This window comes from Urocitellus parryii, chromosome 13 (genome assembly GCF_045843805.1).
Source record: "Urocitellus parryii isolate mUroPar1 chromosome 13, mUroPar1.hap1, whole genome shotgun sequence".
Lineage (NCBI taxonomy): Eukaryota > Metazoa > Chordata > Mammalia > Rodentia > Sciuridae > Urocitellus > Urocitellus parryii.
The window spans coordinates 39,183,041-39,199,375 of record NC_135543.1 but is presented as its reverse complement, the minus strand read 5'-3'; the positions used below and the strand labels follow the sequence as shown (position 1 = coordinate 39,199,375).

Sequence of the window (16,335 nt, the reverse complement as noted above, 5' to 3'; positions counted from 1 at the left end):
CAGGGGCCACTGAGCTACATTTGCAGACCTTTTTACTTTTTTTTCTTTTGAGATAGGATCACACAGAGATTCTGAGACTGTCCTTGAACTTGTGATCCTCTTATCAGCCTCCAGAATTCCTGGGATTACTGGCATGCACCTCAGTGCCTGGCTTTTTTTTTTTTTTTTTTTTTTTTAACAGGAAGCTCTATCCAAATGCAGACAAAACCATTGAGAAAGACGGTGGGGTAGACAAAGGGGGGAATGAAGGGAAAGGAGGCTTGGGATAGGGAAAGACAGTGGAATGAATCTAACCTAACTTTATGTATATGAATATATCACAGTGAATCTCATATCATGTACATCTATCAGATACTAATTTATTAAAAAAATAGCAGAAATATCAATAGAGTATAGAGGGAAAGGAACGGAGGAGGGAGGAGGGCAGGGAAGTACTGGGGACTGAATTAGACCAAATTATTTCAATGCTTTTATAATTATGTCAAAATGAGTCCTATAGTTAGGTAAAAGAACTAGTTAAAAAAAGTGTTTCTCTAAAACAGAGCTATTTGTGTTCTTCCTCCCTTTTAAAACCTGTCCTAGTATAGACCTTATTGTATTTTAGACTGTTGTTTCTAATTATTGCTTATTTAAGTGAGAGAGCTATCTGAAGCTTCCTTCCCTCTACTTTTTTTTTTTAAAGAGAGAGTGAGAGAGGAGAGAGAGAGAGAGAGAGAGAGAATTTTTTATTTTTATTTTTTAGTTCTCGGCGGACACAACATCTTTGTTGGTATGTGGTGCTGAGGATCGAATCCGGTCGCACGCATGCCAGGCCAGCGCGCTACCGCTTGAGCCACATCCCCAGCCCCCTTCCCTCTACTTTTTAATATTTATTTTTTAGTTGTAGTTTGACACAATATCTTTATTTTATTTATTTATTTTTATATTTATTTTAGTTATGAAGTGCTGAGGATCAAATCCAGAGTTTCACACATATTAGGCAAGCGCTCTACCACTGAGCCACAACCCCAGCCCCTCTTTTTTTCTTTATAGTCCCTCAGGTTGAAGAATACAAATACTGAGCAAAGTATTTAAATGAAAAACTTATTTAAAAATTATAAATCATACAGATAATAAATTTAAAATTTTTAGTTTAAACAAATTTGTAACATATTTATAATTTGAGCATTTATGCTTCTGGAGTTATCAAAGCTCAAAGTGGCACTTAAGACTTTTGGGGTACCCTAGGAACTTTGGTAAGTATTGATATATTGTGATCTGAAATGTTGAATAGTCATTTTCCAATATCTTCACTGTTACAGTTTTTATCTGGTATATATCCCTAAAAGCTCATTTGTTGGGCAATGCAGCAGTGTTCTAAGTTGGAAAGAGTGGATTATGGAGTTCTGACTTAAAATCAGTAGATCAATCTACTTGATGTATAAAAATTTGAATGTGTTGGTAACTGGGTAGGTGGAGTATGCCTGGAGGAGGTAGCCACTTGGGGGTCAGTCTTGGGGGGACTATGTCTTTCCCTGGCCCATTCCTCTCTGCTTCCTGGCTGCTATGAATTGAACAGCTTTCCTCCATCATGCCCCTCCACTATGGTGTTTTGTCTTGGAGCCCGCTAACCATGGACCAAACCTCTGAAACTGAGCCCAAAATAAACTTTTCTTCCTCTAAGTTGTTGTGAGGTTGAGGTCACAGTGACAAAAGTTGACTTAACACACCCAGTTATATTATATTGGTTAATTTATTGACTTTTTATAATTATACATAATTATGGGCTACAATTAGATGCTTATTTTTATAATTTTTAAGACTAGTTTCTAGTTCGACAAGTGAAAACTGATGTCTTGGTCTTATTTGCTTTGCATTATTTTGATTCCTTGTTCTGGTGAATATTATTAGTGTTTTAATTTATGGCCTTAATTGATAATCACTTCTAATGTCTTTAATGATATTAGCTACTGTTTGCACTTTCCTGACTCTCACAGTATTGAAATCATGTGAATAACTCAGTTGTAAATATTTTTACTATTTTATGGATTAGGAAACTGATTTTAGAGGGGAAAAATGATTGTTCAGTACTACATAGTTAGGGAACTCAGATTCTCATTTTATTTCATTGTTCCCTCACTTTTATTGGTATAAATGAGTAATGTTGATACATTTGATCCCAAATATAGACACCTATATGGCAGAGCCAGGATAAGAGCCTGTGATTTGTCTGGCTCTCTTAAAAGCAAAATGATCAAATGTGGTAATTAGTGTGATCAGAGGAGAATAAATTAAAATTTTATTTAGTTAGTTTGGTTCCACTTAGAATGTTGGCTGTGGATGTTAATGCTAGAAGTGTTTTTAAATATTTCTTAAATTGTATTCCTTTGTATATCATTGTGGGAGATTTTTATATTTCTTGACCACATAAGTTTGGGCAACCATTATGTTTTTCCTTAGCAGAGGAAACAGTCTGTTCTTCCAACTTTGCTAATTAATCTATGTATTCTTTTTTTGGTGGTGCTGGGGATCAAACGCACTGCCCCACTCATGCTAGGCAAGTGTTCTACCACTGTACTTTCTACTTCTAACCCTATGCAGTCTTGTTTAGTAGACCTAATCATATTATGTGGGAACATCTTGATATATATCAGTTTGAGGCAAAAGATGATATGGTCCATCCTTTCAGTTTGTAAGGGGAGAAAATGGAGATCCAGTATAGGTGTGTTTCACACAGCTGCTAAATGGCAGCGCCAGGATAAGACTCAGTTCTTCCTTTGTACCATGCTTCCTGTGATAATGTTACATAATAATATTTATGTTTTCATATACTCTATTAAACAATTGTAAAGTAGATCTGTAGCTGCTTTGATGTTCCCATCTAATCTAGTTATTAGTCTTATTCTCTGAGAAATAACATATAGTTCTTAAAATCCTGAGATGTACATATGAATAGCTTAATGTACTTAGCATAAATATTTGTCCAGTCACTTATTTGTTTAATCATAGAAATAAAAAGAGTACTTTTTTTCTGTAATTAACATGTCACAAATGTTTGATTTAGTTTCTGTAGAAAATGTTTCCTGACTGCAATGAGAGAAAGCGGAATACATTGTCCCCTGTGTCGTGGAAATGTGACTAGAAGAGAAAGAGCGTGTCCAGAACGGGCCTTAGATCTTGAAAATATCATGAGGAAGTTTTCTGGTAGTTGTAGATGCTGTGCAAAACAGGTAGAGTAAATGCTCTTTGAAAGTTTAAAAATTCTACTCTGAAGTTTTCATTTGAGTGCTCTTGGTGGGTGCTTACACTGTTTTAAAGAGAAAGATATTTAGTTTTGGAATTGAGTAGAAAAGACCAAAAAAAGTTGTAGCTATATATTTTACTAGATTATAAGCTTATTGAGAACAGAGATTGAAAGATAAAATCTCTGAATTGTCATACTTTTTAGCATGGTATTTCCTGCAAAGTAATAGCTCATTAATTACTTGCAAAATTAATTGAGCACTTAGTTCATTTATACCCCATTGTGGTGGATTTAATGTTTAAATAGTGTTTCTGACAATAGCATCAGTATTGCAGCTTTGTACATAGAAATGTTAATCATTCGGCCAAATTGAAGTAAAGGAATTCTCTAGGGTCCTGCTTTATATATGTATTTATCTAAGAAATCACAAAGTATTTGGCAGAAGACTTTGGTTAATTTTTAAGTAACAGGTAGGAAAATCAGGTGTTGGCAAATAACTGGCATTTCTTTTCTTTCTTTTTTTTTTTTTTTTTAAGAGAGAGAGAATTTTAATATTTATTTTTTAGTTTTTGGCAGACACAACATCTTTTTGTATGTGGTGCTAAGGATTGAACCCGGGCTGCATGCATGCCAGGCAAGCACGCTACCGCTTGATCCACATCCCCAGCCCCTGCATTTATTTTCTTATCTGTAATGTATTGTTCTATTATTTAGAGAAGGTGTAAAATGATGTGGAGTAGCTAGACTTTGAGTAGATTTATGTGCCTATGGATTTTTTTCTGAAAACGAATAGTAAACAAAACTGTTGCCATTTTATGCATGCACACAAATCAGATCTGTTTTTCTATGACTTTAAAGAAGGTGACAGAGCAATGGAGTGAAGCTGGAAAACATACTTGAGATTCTGGCTTTACTCCTCAGTGAGAAACTAAAAAATGTTTCATATATTAACTTGGGAACTTAATTTTTTAAAAAAATGCTTTCTATTTGTGCTATAAGTAGTTAAATAAAGAAATGCCTAATAGAATGAGACGTCTTAGTACTTTTGACTTTTTTAATATTAGTAGTATCATCATCTCAAGTATAAAATTATTTGTTGATATTTTTTGCTGTGACTTTATAGAAGGTGGACTCTTTCAAGGTCATCACCTAATAGAAAAGTATTCCCTATTTTCAACTCTTAAGAATTAAATAATTATTTTTTAAAAACTCTCTTTATTTAAATGAATTTAATCTTGTTTAATTTCATCATTTATTTTAATCTTTTTTCTCTTGTTGAGAGTATCAAATGTTGTGAGTTTTTTTAACTAAAAACATTTTAATCTATTTACAGATTAAATTCTATCGTATGAGACATCATTATAAATCTTGTAAGAAGTATCAGGATGAATATGGTGTTTCTTCTATTATTCCAAACTTTCAGATATCTCAAGATTCAGTAGGGAATAGGTAAGTAACCTTTCTTCTTAAAAGTATAATTTTTATAATTGAAATGGGAATTGTTTGAGGAACTAGGATTTTTTTTTTATCATTTGTATTTTTAAAGTAAAATATACTATTAAAACATTTTCCTTCATAATTTTTGATAAAAATGAAAAAGTTACTTGAAAAGTAAGTTTTATTTTAGTGATATAAAATATTTAAATTTTGTTTTTTTTTTTTTGTTTGTTTTGTTTTTGTTTTAATTTTGAACTGGGGATTGAACTCAGGGGCACTCTACCACTGAGCTATATACCAGTTTTTTATTTTGAGACAGGGTTTTAAATAAATTGCTGAGACTGGTATCAAACTTGAGTCCTACTGCCTCAACCTCCAAAATCGCTGGAAGCAATACTTTAAAATTAAAAATTGTTTTTTTTTGTTTTTTTTAAATGCTACTGATATAGTATTCAAAGCTTAGATGCAGGTTCACTTTGTTTTGATGATTATTGTCACTGGAAAAGATACCTTCCTATAAAAAAGGAAGGAGATATGTCATAAGTTCAAATTACTAAAATTTTTAGTTCTATTCACTAAATATCAAAAAGGCTTTTATTGAAATTTTCACCTTCCCTGATAAAAACTGTTAAAAGTCAACCAGAAATTATTATATTTTCAAGGGGAACATTCAAAATTCATTGATTTTATTTATGTAGGAGATTTTTTAACTGATTAGAAAGACCTGTTACCAAGTTGAGTTTGAGTGTTTTTTAAACAATACAGAGGTAGTCTCTCTGTATTGCCCACACTGGCCTCCAGCTCTTGGGTCCAAGTAGTCCTTCTGCTTCAGCCTCCTGAGTAACTAGAAATAACAAGTGTGCCCCACTTGAGATTTTCTAAAAAAAGTGTCACATACTGATTTTGGTCACAAAAATCATACAGTGTTTCCTTGTATTCTTCATAGTTTGAGTTTATTTTAAAGAGCAATTTTTTTGGTGTTTTTGTTGTTAAAATGCCACCTTTACTGGAACAGATTAATATCTGTCAAATATATGCAAAATACTCTTAAAAGTTTTTTTTTTTAAAGAGAGAGTGAGAGAGGAGAGAGAGAGAGAGAGAGAGAATTTTTAATATTTATTTTTTAGTTCTCGGCGGACACAACATCTTTGTTGGTATGTGGTGCTGAGGATCGAACCCGGGCCGCACGCATGCCAGACGAGCGCGCTACTGCCTGAGCCACATTCCCAGCCCACTCTTAAAAGTTTTTTATTGGGCTGGGGTTGTGGGGCAGCAGTACTGCGCTTGCAAGACCTGGATTTGATTCTCAGCATCACATAAAAATAAATAAATAAAATAAAGGTATGTGTCCAACTACAACTAAAAAATAAATATATTTTTTAAAAAAGTCTTCTATTTGGGTATGTAATTCAACTACGTGTGGAGAGGTGGTTATCTTCACAGAGGGTGCCTTTTCATTGAGTACACATTGTTATATGCAACTTTATTTTGAAAAATTTTAAAAAGACCATCTGTTAGGTAGGTGATACACTATTGTTTGTCTTTTTATAAAATAAAATTGAATAGTAAGGTTTTGTTGTTGTTGTTTTTGTTTCTTTAAGTTCAGTTTAGGGTTGAGATACAGAGCAAACCTCTTTAGGACTGCTACCTATCCCTTTACTATTAAGATTTCTACTTTTGAAGGACCTTGCTTTTATAAAATTGACCAAATGGGTGAAATTCTCTCTCACACAGTGGCAATCCCCATATGGCATGTCCATTCTTCCTTTATGATTTCTCTAATATTTTATATGACACATGACTGACAAGTGAAGAGAAGATATCAAGATGTTGTATATATTAAATATTAGTGAAGTTTTGGAGTCAAATATAAGTGTAGTAAATAAGTATTTTCTTAAGCCTACTCCGTTTTGGAGGCCACAACCTTAAACAGTGTCCTACCACATGTCAAAAAGTTGATGAATTTTTGAAGTCTATCCATGTTTAAAATCTTACTGGTAGAGGTAGAGGAGTAGGATTTAAGGTAATTCAAAATTGTCTAATCTGTACTTTTGTGACTGTATATTAATATTAAAAGACATGAATAAGAACCTAATAAGCAGTTCTGTCTTAATTTGTTTGAAAAGTAATTACCATAATTATTGTATGTTCAGAACATTTGAAATTTATACTTTAAAAAAAAAATCAGACTGGTTGTTTTTCATTAACAGTTCAAGTAAACAAATCCCTGATGGTTTTATTACTTGAGGTTTTAACCATTTTCCCCCTGTGCTTATTAAGTAATAGGAGTGAAACATCCACATCTGATAACACAGAAACTTACCAAGAGAATACAAGGTAAGCTTTTAAAAAATTTTGCTAATTTAGCAGGTAATATCCATTACTTTATTAAATAATAAATTTGTAAAATAAATTTTTATTTACTTAAATCATTTGCTTTAGTGCTAGAGGTTGGTAGTTTAAGAAATAAACAGTATAATTTTTGTTTTTAATAATTTCATTAAATTCAGAAAGTTTAGCTATTCTCTTTGACTATGGTTAGATTTCTTCCAAGCATGATTCATATAGAGTTTTCAATGTTGAATTATTCCTTGCTGACTTTGAGAGGTATCAAAGCCTAATAATGCTTGATCCTCAGATTGTTTTGAAGTGCTTTATTCTAGTGATCAATGTGTCTTTTTGCTTTATCTGTAAATTTTGTATGTTTAATTCCTAGGACCTGGATTATATTAAAGATATAATTTATTATTATTATTTTTACTGAGGATTTAACCCTGGCATGCTTTACCACTGAGCCCTAGCCCACTTCTTTTTATTTTTTATTTTTGAAACAGGGTTTTTTCTAAGTTGCTTATGGCTGGTCTCAAAGATGAGATTCTACTGCTTCAACCTTCTGAGTTAATGGGATTACAGGCATGGGCCTTTGTGCCTGGCTAAAGGTATAATTTTGGTAGAAATCTTAGAAGTTTTAAATTTTAGCAGAAATCTTAGAAGTTTTAAATTTTAGCATCAGACACTGGTTCATGCCTGTAATCCCAATGACTCAGGAGGCTGAGGAGGATCACAAGTTCAAAGCCAACCTCTGCAGCTTAGTGAGGCCCTAAAAAAATTTTCAAGGAACACAAGAATGACATCTATTAGCTTCATATTAATGATTGATTCTAAAAATTTGGACTTATCTACTTAAAAAAAGCTAAGTCTTTTTGTTGTTATTGTTTTGATCTAGGCAGACTCCATGAAAAAAATTTAATACTATTTCTATTAACTGAGATTGTTTGAGAAGTTCTGTTCTAGATCATTTATTGAAAACATTTTGAAAATGTGAGAATCCTTCAATAGTCTAATGATTATAACTTTAAAAAAATAAGCTCACATTAGTCAAAATATAATAGAGCTCATTTTTTTGTTATGGTATTGAATTAAATATGCTTCATTTACAATTGTTTTGTAGTTCTGGGAATCCCACCTTTAAGTGTCCCTTGTGTCAAGAGTCAAATTTTACTAGACAGCGTTTACTTGATCACTGTAACAGTAACCACCTATTTCAGATAGTTCCTGTGGTAAGTACATGTTTAAGATAGTCTTCTGCTTAAAGTATGCTGCTCCACTTATTTTACTTTATATATGCAAAAGGGAAGGCCACTGATATAAGTTGGGATATAGAGCATTATCAGTAAGGTAGATTTTTGTCAAAAAACGATTGATAAATCAAATTTTATTTGAGCCAAAATGAGATGTTTAGAAATCCAAGGGATATGCTTATTGTGAGATAGGATAGGACAGCCTGGAGAAGAGTAAAGTGATGAATGAGGTGAACAGGAAATTCATTGTTAAACAGTGACAGAACCTAAATCTATTGGGTCCTTTCAGTTTCTTTCTCTATAGGATGTAGATGACAGGGTCCAAGCAGGTGGATTTGTTGAAAGAATAAACCCAACAGGTATTTTTTTTTAATATTTATTTTTTAGTTGTAGTTGAACTCAATATCTTTATTTATTTTTTTTATGTGGTGCTGAGGATCGAACCCAGGGCCTCGCATGTGCTAGGCGAGCGCTCTACTGCTAAGCTACAACCTCAGCCCCCCAGCAGGTATTTTAAATTCTAAACCTTTGCAGAATCTGATACATGAATACATAAAGCAAGGAAGGAAAAGAACCATACTTTGTTTTTGATGCATACAAATCTTTTTGATGTCATTTTGAGGGTGAGTTAGAAAGTGATGAGACCTTTTCAGTGAATGAAGAAAATAAAAGAGTAGCAGTGTGCAGGATTCCAACACTGTGTTAATGGTCTCAGAACAGCTTATTTTGAACACAGTTAATAAGTGATTTTAACTGTGGATAATGGAATAGAACGAACAGAACTGGAAGAGATATTTCTTTTTTAGCTTTTTTTTTGTGTGTGTGTGTGGCCCTAGGGATTAAACCCAGGGCTTTGTGCATGCAAGGCAAGCACTCTGCCAACTGAACTATATATATGGATATATATATATATCCCTGCCCATAAGCATTTTGATATGTAAACATTCCTTCAGAAATAAAAATAGGAGGAAAGTTTATCAGTAAAAACTTGTGGATATTTTTAAGCTTAGTGAATTACTAGAAAAATTTGTGAAAAAAGCATGTCCCAATAACTATCGAGAATTCCTTCAAACTCTTGCATACCTACTTTGCTTTTTTAGAAGGGGGTCAGTTTCTGTTAAATAATAATGCCAAGAAGTCTTCAGGAAATCTCATATATAAGAATTACACTTAGTTTTATATTGAATTAGCAATTTTTATTCATTTCTGCTTAGTAGTCACTCTATTGTAAGCTTTGACTAGAGTCCAGTTACAAAAGTTCCTTTTTATATTATTTAGTATGTCATCCATTTGCTTTTAAAGATGTACTTCATTAAAATTTTAAGAATGCAATTTAAACTTCATAATTCACATAATTTTCATTTTACATATAAATGAAGCTAATGATATCATGGTATTGTGTAGATCAAATGAGATTATTTACTACATAGGCAATTAATGATAACTATCATTACTATTGGTGTTTTTATAGACTCTGTGTTTCTATTGAAACAATGTGTAATTGGAAATTAAGTAATAGAATATAAAAGGTCTCTTATTGTATTAGTGCATTTTTTAAGGTACTTTGGGAAATGATCTAGTTATGAAATCTGGCCTTTAGAAATGTTTTTCATCAAGGGCTAGAAGTGTAGCTTGGTGGTAGAAGGCTTCCCTAGCAGGCTTGAAGCCCTGGGTTGGATACCCAGCATCATTAAAATAAAAGGAAATACTTTTCAGATATTTCAGGTTTTTTTTCAGAGCACTGAAGTACAGCAAATATTGCAATAAAACAAGTCACACAAAATATTTGATTTTCCATTGTATATAAAAGCTTATTATTATGTGTTTACTGTGTCAAAATAAAAAACAATGTGCATAGCTTAGTTAAAAAATCATTTTTTGCAAAAAAAGTGTTAGCAGATATTATTTGAACTTTTGGAAAAATGGTGCCAATAAAAGTCGCTTAAACCTTCCATTATATAAAGTTCGATTGTTTTCATAATTTTTTTATATAAAACAATCTGTTTTTCATAGACATGTCCTATTTGTGTGTCTCTTCCTTGGGGAGATCCTAGCCAGATTACTAGAAATTTCGTTAGTCATCTAAATCAAAGACATCAGTTTGATTATGGAGAATTTGTGGTAAGTAAATTCTTTAATAAAGTACTATTTAAATATTCAAGTTAAATTATTTTTTTCAATCTAGACTTGGGGTTTTGTTTGTTTCTTTTGTACTAGGGATTGAACATAAGACATTCTATCACTGAACTACATTTCCAGCCCTTTTTAGTTTTTGTTTTGAGATGGTCTCACTAAAAGTTGCCAAGGCTGGTCTCAAACTTGAATTCCTCCTGTGTTGCTGGAATTTCAAACATGCATCTCCATGCCTGGCTAGACTTGAATTTGAGTCAAGCTGTTGTATCATATTGGTTAGATATATAGCAAGTTCTTTTATTTTTGCTAATAACATTGGCAAACTTTTAGATTATAAATACATTATTTGAGGTACAATTGGTACAACATATGAAAGGATATATTTACCATATACTATAAGTTGTTGTTAAACTTACTATTAGAGATATTAGAGATTTCTCCCCATCTAGCACATGAAACTTTTTTTTTTTTTTTTTTAATGGAGGAGCTTAAGTATCAGGCAAAGCCAGGTTGATTATTTGGGAAAGTGAGCAATGAAGTTACATAATTTAAAAATGGCTCCTTAAAGCAAAACTGTTTCCTGAATGTGTCATAGTTTTTTAAAATTAATTAATGACTTCTGTGTTAAATGTGACATTGCATTTTATTCATCTTCAGTATAATTGAGATGTTATTTAATTCAGCATAAATCCTGACAAAAAAAATGACTATTTTCTAGTTTAGGTAATAAAACCATACATGTACTGTTCTCAAAGGGGGTGTGAACAAAATTTACATTTTTCTTTTCTCTCCAGTTTTGAAATTATATAACCCCTCCCTCATCCCCCACCCCCAGCCCTGCTGCCCCCATATCTTCAGTATTAGAGATTGAAACCAAGGGTGCTGTACTAATGAGCTCCATCCCCTGTTCATTTTTAATTTGAGAGGGTTCTGCTAAGTTGCTCAGGCTGATATTGAAAATGTGATCCTCCTGCTTCAGACTGCTGAGTCTCTAGGTGTGAGCCACTGCATCCAGCTGAAATTGCACTCTTTTTTTTTTTAAATTTTTTTTTATTGGTTGTTCACAACATTACAAAGCTCTTGACATATCATATTTCATACATTAGATTGAAGTGGGTTATGAACTCCCAATTTTACCCCAAAGCAGATTGCAGAATCACGTCGGTTACACATCCACAATTTTACATAATGCCCAATTAGTAATTGTTGTATTCTGCTACCTTTCCTATCCCCTACTATCCCCCCTCCCCTCCCCTCCCATCTTCTCTCTCTACTCCATCTACTGTAATTCATTTCTCTCCTTGTTTATTTTCCCATTCCCCTCACAACCTCTTATATGTAATTTTGTATAGCAATGAGGGTCTCCCTTCATTTCCATGCAATTTCCCTTTTCTCTCCCTTTCCCTCCCATCTCATGACTCTGTTTAATGTTAATCTTTTCTTCCTGCTCTTCCTCCCTGCTCTGTTCATAGTTGCTCTCATTATATCAAAGAAGACATTTGGTATTTGTTTTTTAGGGATTGACTAGCTTCACTAAGCATAATCTGCTCTAGTGCCATCCATTTCCCTGCAAATTCTATGATTTTGTCATTTTTTATTGCTGCATAGTACTCCATTGTGTATAGATGCCACATTTTTTTTATCTATTCATCTATTGAAGGGCATCTGGGTTGGTTCCACAGTCTAGCTATTGTGAATTGTGCTGCTATGAACATCGATGTGGCAGCATCCCTGTAGCATGTTCTTTTTTTTTTTTTTTTTTTAGAGAGAGTGAGAGAGGAGAGAGAGAGAGAGAGAGAGATAGAGAGAATTTTTAATATTTATTTTTTAGTTCTCGGCGGACACAACATCTTTGTTGGTATGTGGTGCTGAGGATCGAACCCGGGCCGCACGCATGCCAGGCGAGCGCGCTACTGCTTGAGCCACATCCCCAGCCCTGTAGCATGTTCTTTTAAGGTCTTCAGGGAATAGTCCGAGAAGGGCAATAGCAGGGTCAAATGGTGGTTCCATTCCCAGCTTTCCCAGGAATCTCCAAACTGCTTTCCAAATTGGCCGCACCAATTTGCAGTCCCACCAGCAATGTACAAGAGTACCCTTTTCTCCACATCCTCGCCAGCACTTGTTGTTTGACTTCATAGTGGCTGCCAATCTTACTGGAGTGAGATGGTATCTTAGGGTGGTTTTGATTTGCATTTCTCTGACTGCTAGAGATGGTGAGCATTTTTTCATGTACTTGTTGATTGATTGTATGTCCTCCTCTGTGAAGTGTCTGTTCAGGTCCTTGGCCCATTTGTTGATTGGGTTATTTGTTATCTGAAATTGCACTCTTGATAAATGGGTTTTTTGTTGTGTTTTTCAGGAAATGGCATTTTTTTTTTTTTTTTTTTGCACTTGAACTGAATTTTATTTAGTATGGTATATTAGGTTAGTGTCACTACAATAAAATACCTGAGGCCATTAACTTGTAGAGAGAATAAAATTATTTAGTTCTAAGTTCTGGAGCTTCCAGTCCAGGTTGAGGGTACCATATGGATACCAGAGCAAACCTCTCACATCGCAAGCCAGAAGGCAGAAGAGACTGATAGAGGAAATGGCATTTTTGGTGGCCCTTTCAAAACAATTCAGATGTACATAAAAATCACTGTTTCATTAGCAATTTTATGAAGTACTTGTAGATTATTATTCTCAACCTAGGAAAGGTTACTATGTCTGGAAGACTGTTTGGAAAAATGAAAATCTGTTCAGTGAGCTACTTTTGGTCTAATTGTTGTATTGTTTTACCTTGCTATTGAAAACTATGATTTTAATTATTTGATGCTGTTATTTCTTTGGGCAAATTTATCACTTATGATTGTAGGTTATAATTAAGCATAGTTCTGATTAATGATTGATTGGAAATATATATTTCATTCTCTGTTGATCTTATTAGTCCTAAATAATTTACAGTTGAACTTAATTTTAATTAAAGCTTAAGTATTTAGATCTTTTAATCTTTTATCTATTTATTTTTTTCACACTGGAATTTGAACTTGGGGGTGCTTTACCACAGAGCTACATGCACAGCCCTTTTTATATTTTACTTTTATTTTGAGATAGTATCTCACTAAGTTGTCCAGGCTAGCTTCAAGCTTGTGATCTCCCCACCTCAGCCTCCTGAGTTGCTGAGATTACGGATAGGTGCCATCAAATCCATCTTAATCTTATATTTTAAAGTATACTATGTGTTGTACACAAATTGTCCTGAATGTAATGTACATCAAGATCAGTAATATACTGGATAAATGTGTAATAGTTGAGTATTTTCTTATTGACTACTTAATGTTTTTTTTTTTTTTGTGTGTGTGTGTGTGTGTGTATGTGTGTGTTCTAGAATCTTCAGCTAGATGAGGAAACCCAATATCAAACTGCTGTTGAAGAATCTTTTCAAGTAAACATCTGAAGCCTGTAGACATCTCTACATCTTTGTACCTGCAAGTGCCATCTTTAAGGGGAAAACTACACGAAGTCACCGTTTCAGTAACTTGATGTGTATATTAATAAAAGTAATTCAGTCTATTGTTTTAAATTTTTTAATTGAAAAATAAAGGTTGGGCCACCTAAAAACTTCATCTTCTTGACAAGTTAAAAAATTAAAGTTATGACATTACTTTAAAAGCATAAAAAGGATTATATCTCAGTAATGTAGTGAAAAGGGAATCCCTGTTGTACTCTTATCTTTTTTTATATTACATATTTTTCAATTTTTCATTTTTATTATGTTGCTTTTGAAATTTGGTGCAGTTTTTCCTATTTATTGTACACAGGTATCACACAGTAGCAAATTCTGAAAGACGTGATTGATATAAACGTAACAAATCTGAGCCAGTTGTCAGAGTTGCAGAATGAAAACTTGAAGTGCTAAATGGAAGAATCCAAAGGAAATTTTTTAAACGCAGATTATAGCTGAAGTATTCAACTATAAGAAAATTGTATTTATATAACATTTAGTATTTTTGAAAACTAGTGAAATTTCTTTAATAATTTTAACTCTTTAAAAGTTCATTGCAAAGACATTTCCTTTTTGCTATTAGAAGGAAATATCAAGAAAAAAATTTATTTCTTTGGGGCAATTGGTAATTCAATCTTGTTTGTTTGACCAGTTTGTAAGCTGAAATACCAAGCTGAATAACAATTGTTTTGCCACAGAATTTTCAATAGCCAGTGTTTCTCATTAGCTGAGATGAAACTTACTAGAAACTTTCAGTTGGTGATATATTCTACAGATATCCTTAAATGAGAAATTTAAAGAAATTCAAAGCTAAAGATATATATGTACATATACTTTTGTATGTATATACATAACATACATATACATATATATCTTTGCAGTTTGTCAGGTTATACAGAACTTTTATTAAGGATTTAAAAATGAACAAGCAATATAGGATTGAATTATCTGATTTGATTAAAATTTTGTATGTCACCAAATTTTTTTAAAAAGTAACAAATGCTAAGTGATATAAGTTGGTTGCTATTACACCTTAAAAATTGAGTTTACACACAATTACCTATTTATATGGTGCTCATTTGTTATTCTCAAAAATAATGCGTGACTATGAGGGTAGTGAAAATAGATTTTACCAGCCACAGTTTCACTACTTCATAGTCAAAACTAAGTTTTTTCTTAATATTGGGAATCATAAAGTATTTTGTAGAAGGGCCAAATCACAGGGAAAAAAAGGATAAAGTGAATTCACTGACATTCCATACTAATACACAATCTTTATGCTTTCTTTAAAATTACTAAAAGATCAAAATCTCAGAAGTAGTTTGCTGCTAATATATACATATATTGTATAAAAAGGTATATTTTGGTTTTCTTAAAACCCTTGTTGACTTTTCTACAGTGAACATTTTTTTAAACTTGATTTAATAAAAATGTTAATTTTAGAAGTGAAGTTTTGTAAAAACCTTTTTCAGTCAAACAGCAATGACTTTATTTATAGATAGTAATAACAATCACACAGAAAGCCATACATCTTAATGCCTTTGTTCTGTTATTCTAAGAGTAATGTTTACTGTATGCTTTAACATTTTTTTCTGCAGCTTACATGAGTGTAATTTTAGGAACAGCAGGATGAGTTCTTTTTAAAGATACTTTCGACCATAGTTTTTTTTCCAGTTTAAAGCAATAATTTAGTAGTTTCTTTCAAAGTTTAACGTGTCTGGTGTATGTCAACTTAAACCATTCTGAAATTTGCAAACTTCTTTAAAGGAAAATTGTTGGTAGAGATCATCTTGATGAAATTGTATTTTGAAGTTTTGTGAATGAGTTAAATATTAATAGTCTTGTGTGTTTTACATATAAGCTTTTTCATAAGGAAAATATTGACTTTGGTATTTGCTTTTCTCTGGGAGTTCAAGTATAGAAATAATTGTTTAAAGTAGCCCCTCCATTTTGTCACTGGGTTGGAAGTAGTGATAAACCTGTACACATTTAATTCATGGAAATTAAGTTCTTGGGAAAAGGTACTTATTTTAAATAATTTGTCAGGATAAAGGAGGGAAGCTATTAATACTGATACCTAAATTTCACAATACCACTTAGGAAAGCCTTTTCTTTAAACAAATTACAGTTTATGTTGTTCGTTTAAACAGAGTCTTATTTGAGATGTATTGCTTTATTTTTCAATTAAAAGTGGTTTTCTCCTACTGTGTGTTTAATGAAAATTTTATCCAGAGGCAAATATAACATCTAACTCTCACCCTGAAAGACACATAGATGATAACCCATTTTGTACTTTTTAAAAAAGTGAGTAGGCAAAAGTTATCACATACTGTTGAATTTAACTTTATAAACCTTTCATCTATTTTAAATGTTAATAAACATATTATAAAGCTGTTTTATAAAGTATCTAGGTCATCTAGCAAGATTTTTTAAGCCCTGATAGGCAGAAAGCTAGTTAATTGGTTCATTAAATA

At 32.5% G+C, this 16,335-nt stretch overlaps 1 protein-coding gene across 1 annotated transcript in view; it reads left to right on the top strand.

The window, feature by feature from the left end:
• Nucleotides 1-16,003, top strand: part of Rnf138 (ring finger protein 138) — a 35,080-nt gene extending 19,077 nt beyond the window's left edge. Inside the window, exons 3-8 of the mRNA XM_026400762.2 lie at nucleotides 3,044-3,209; nucleotides 4,557-4,672; nucleotides 6,941-6,997; nucleotides 8,112-8,220; nucleotides 10,255-10,362; nucleotides 13,745-16,003. Of these exons, the coding sequence (XP_026256547.1) occupies nucleotides 3,044-3,209; nucleotides 4,557-4,672; nucleotides 6,941-6,997; nucleotides 8,112-8,220; nucleotides 10,255-10,362; nucleotides 13,745-13,813 (625 nt within the window). The 3' untranslated portion in view covers nucleotides 13,814-16,003. The remainder of the gene's footprint in view (nucleotides 1-3,043; nucleotides 3,210-4,556; nucleotides 4,673-6,940; nucleotides 6,998-8,111; nucleotides 8,221-10,254; nucleotides 10,363-13,744) is intronic.
• The last annotated feature ends 332 nt before the right edge of the window (nucleotides 16,004-16,335 follow it).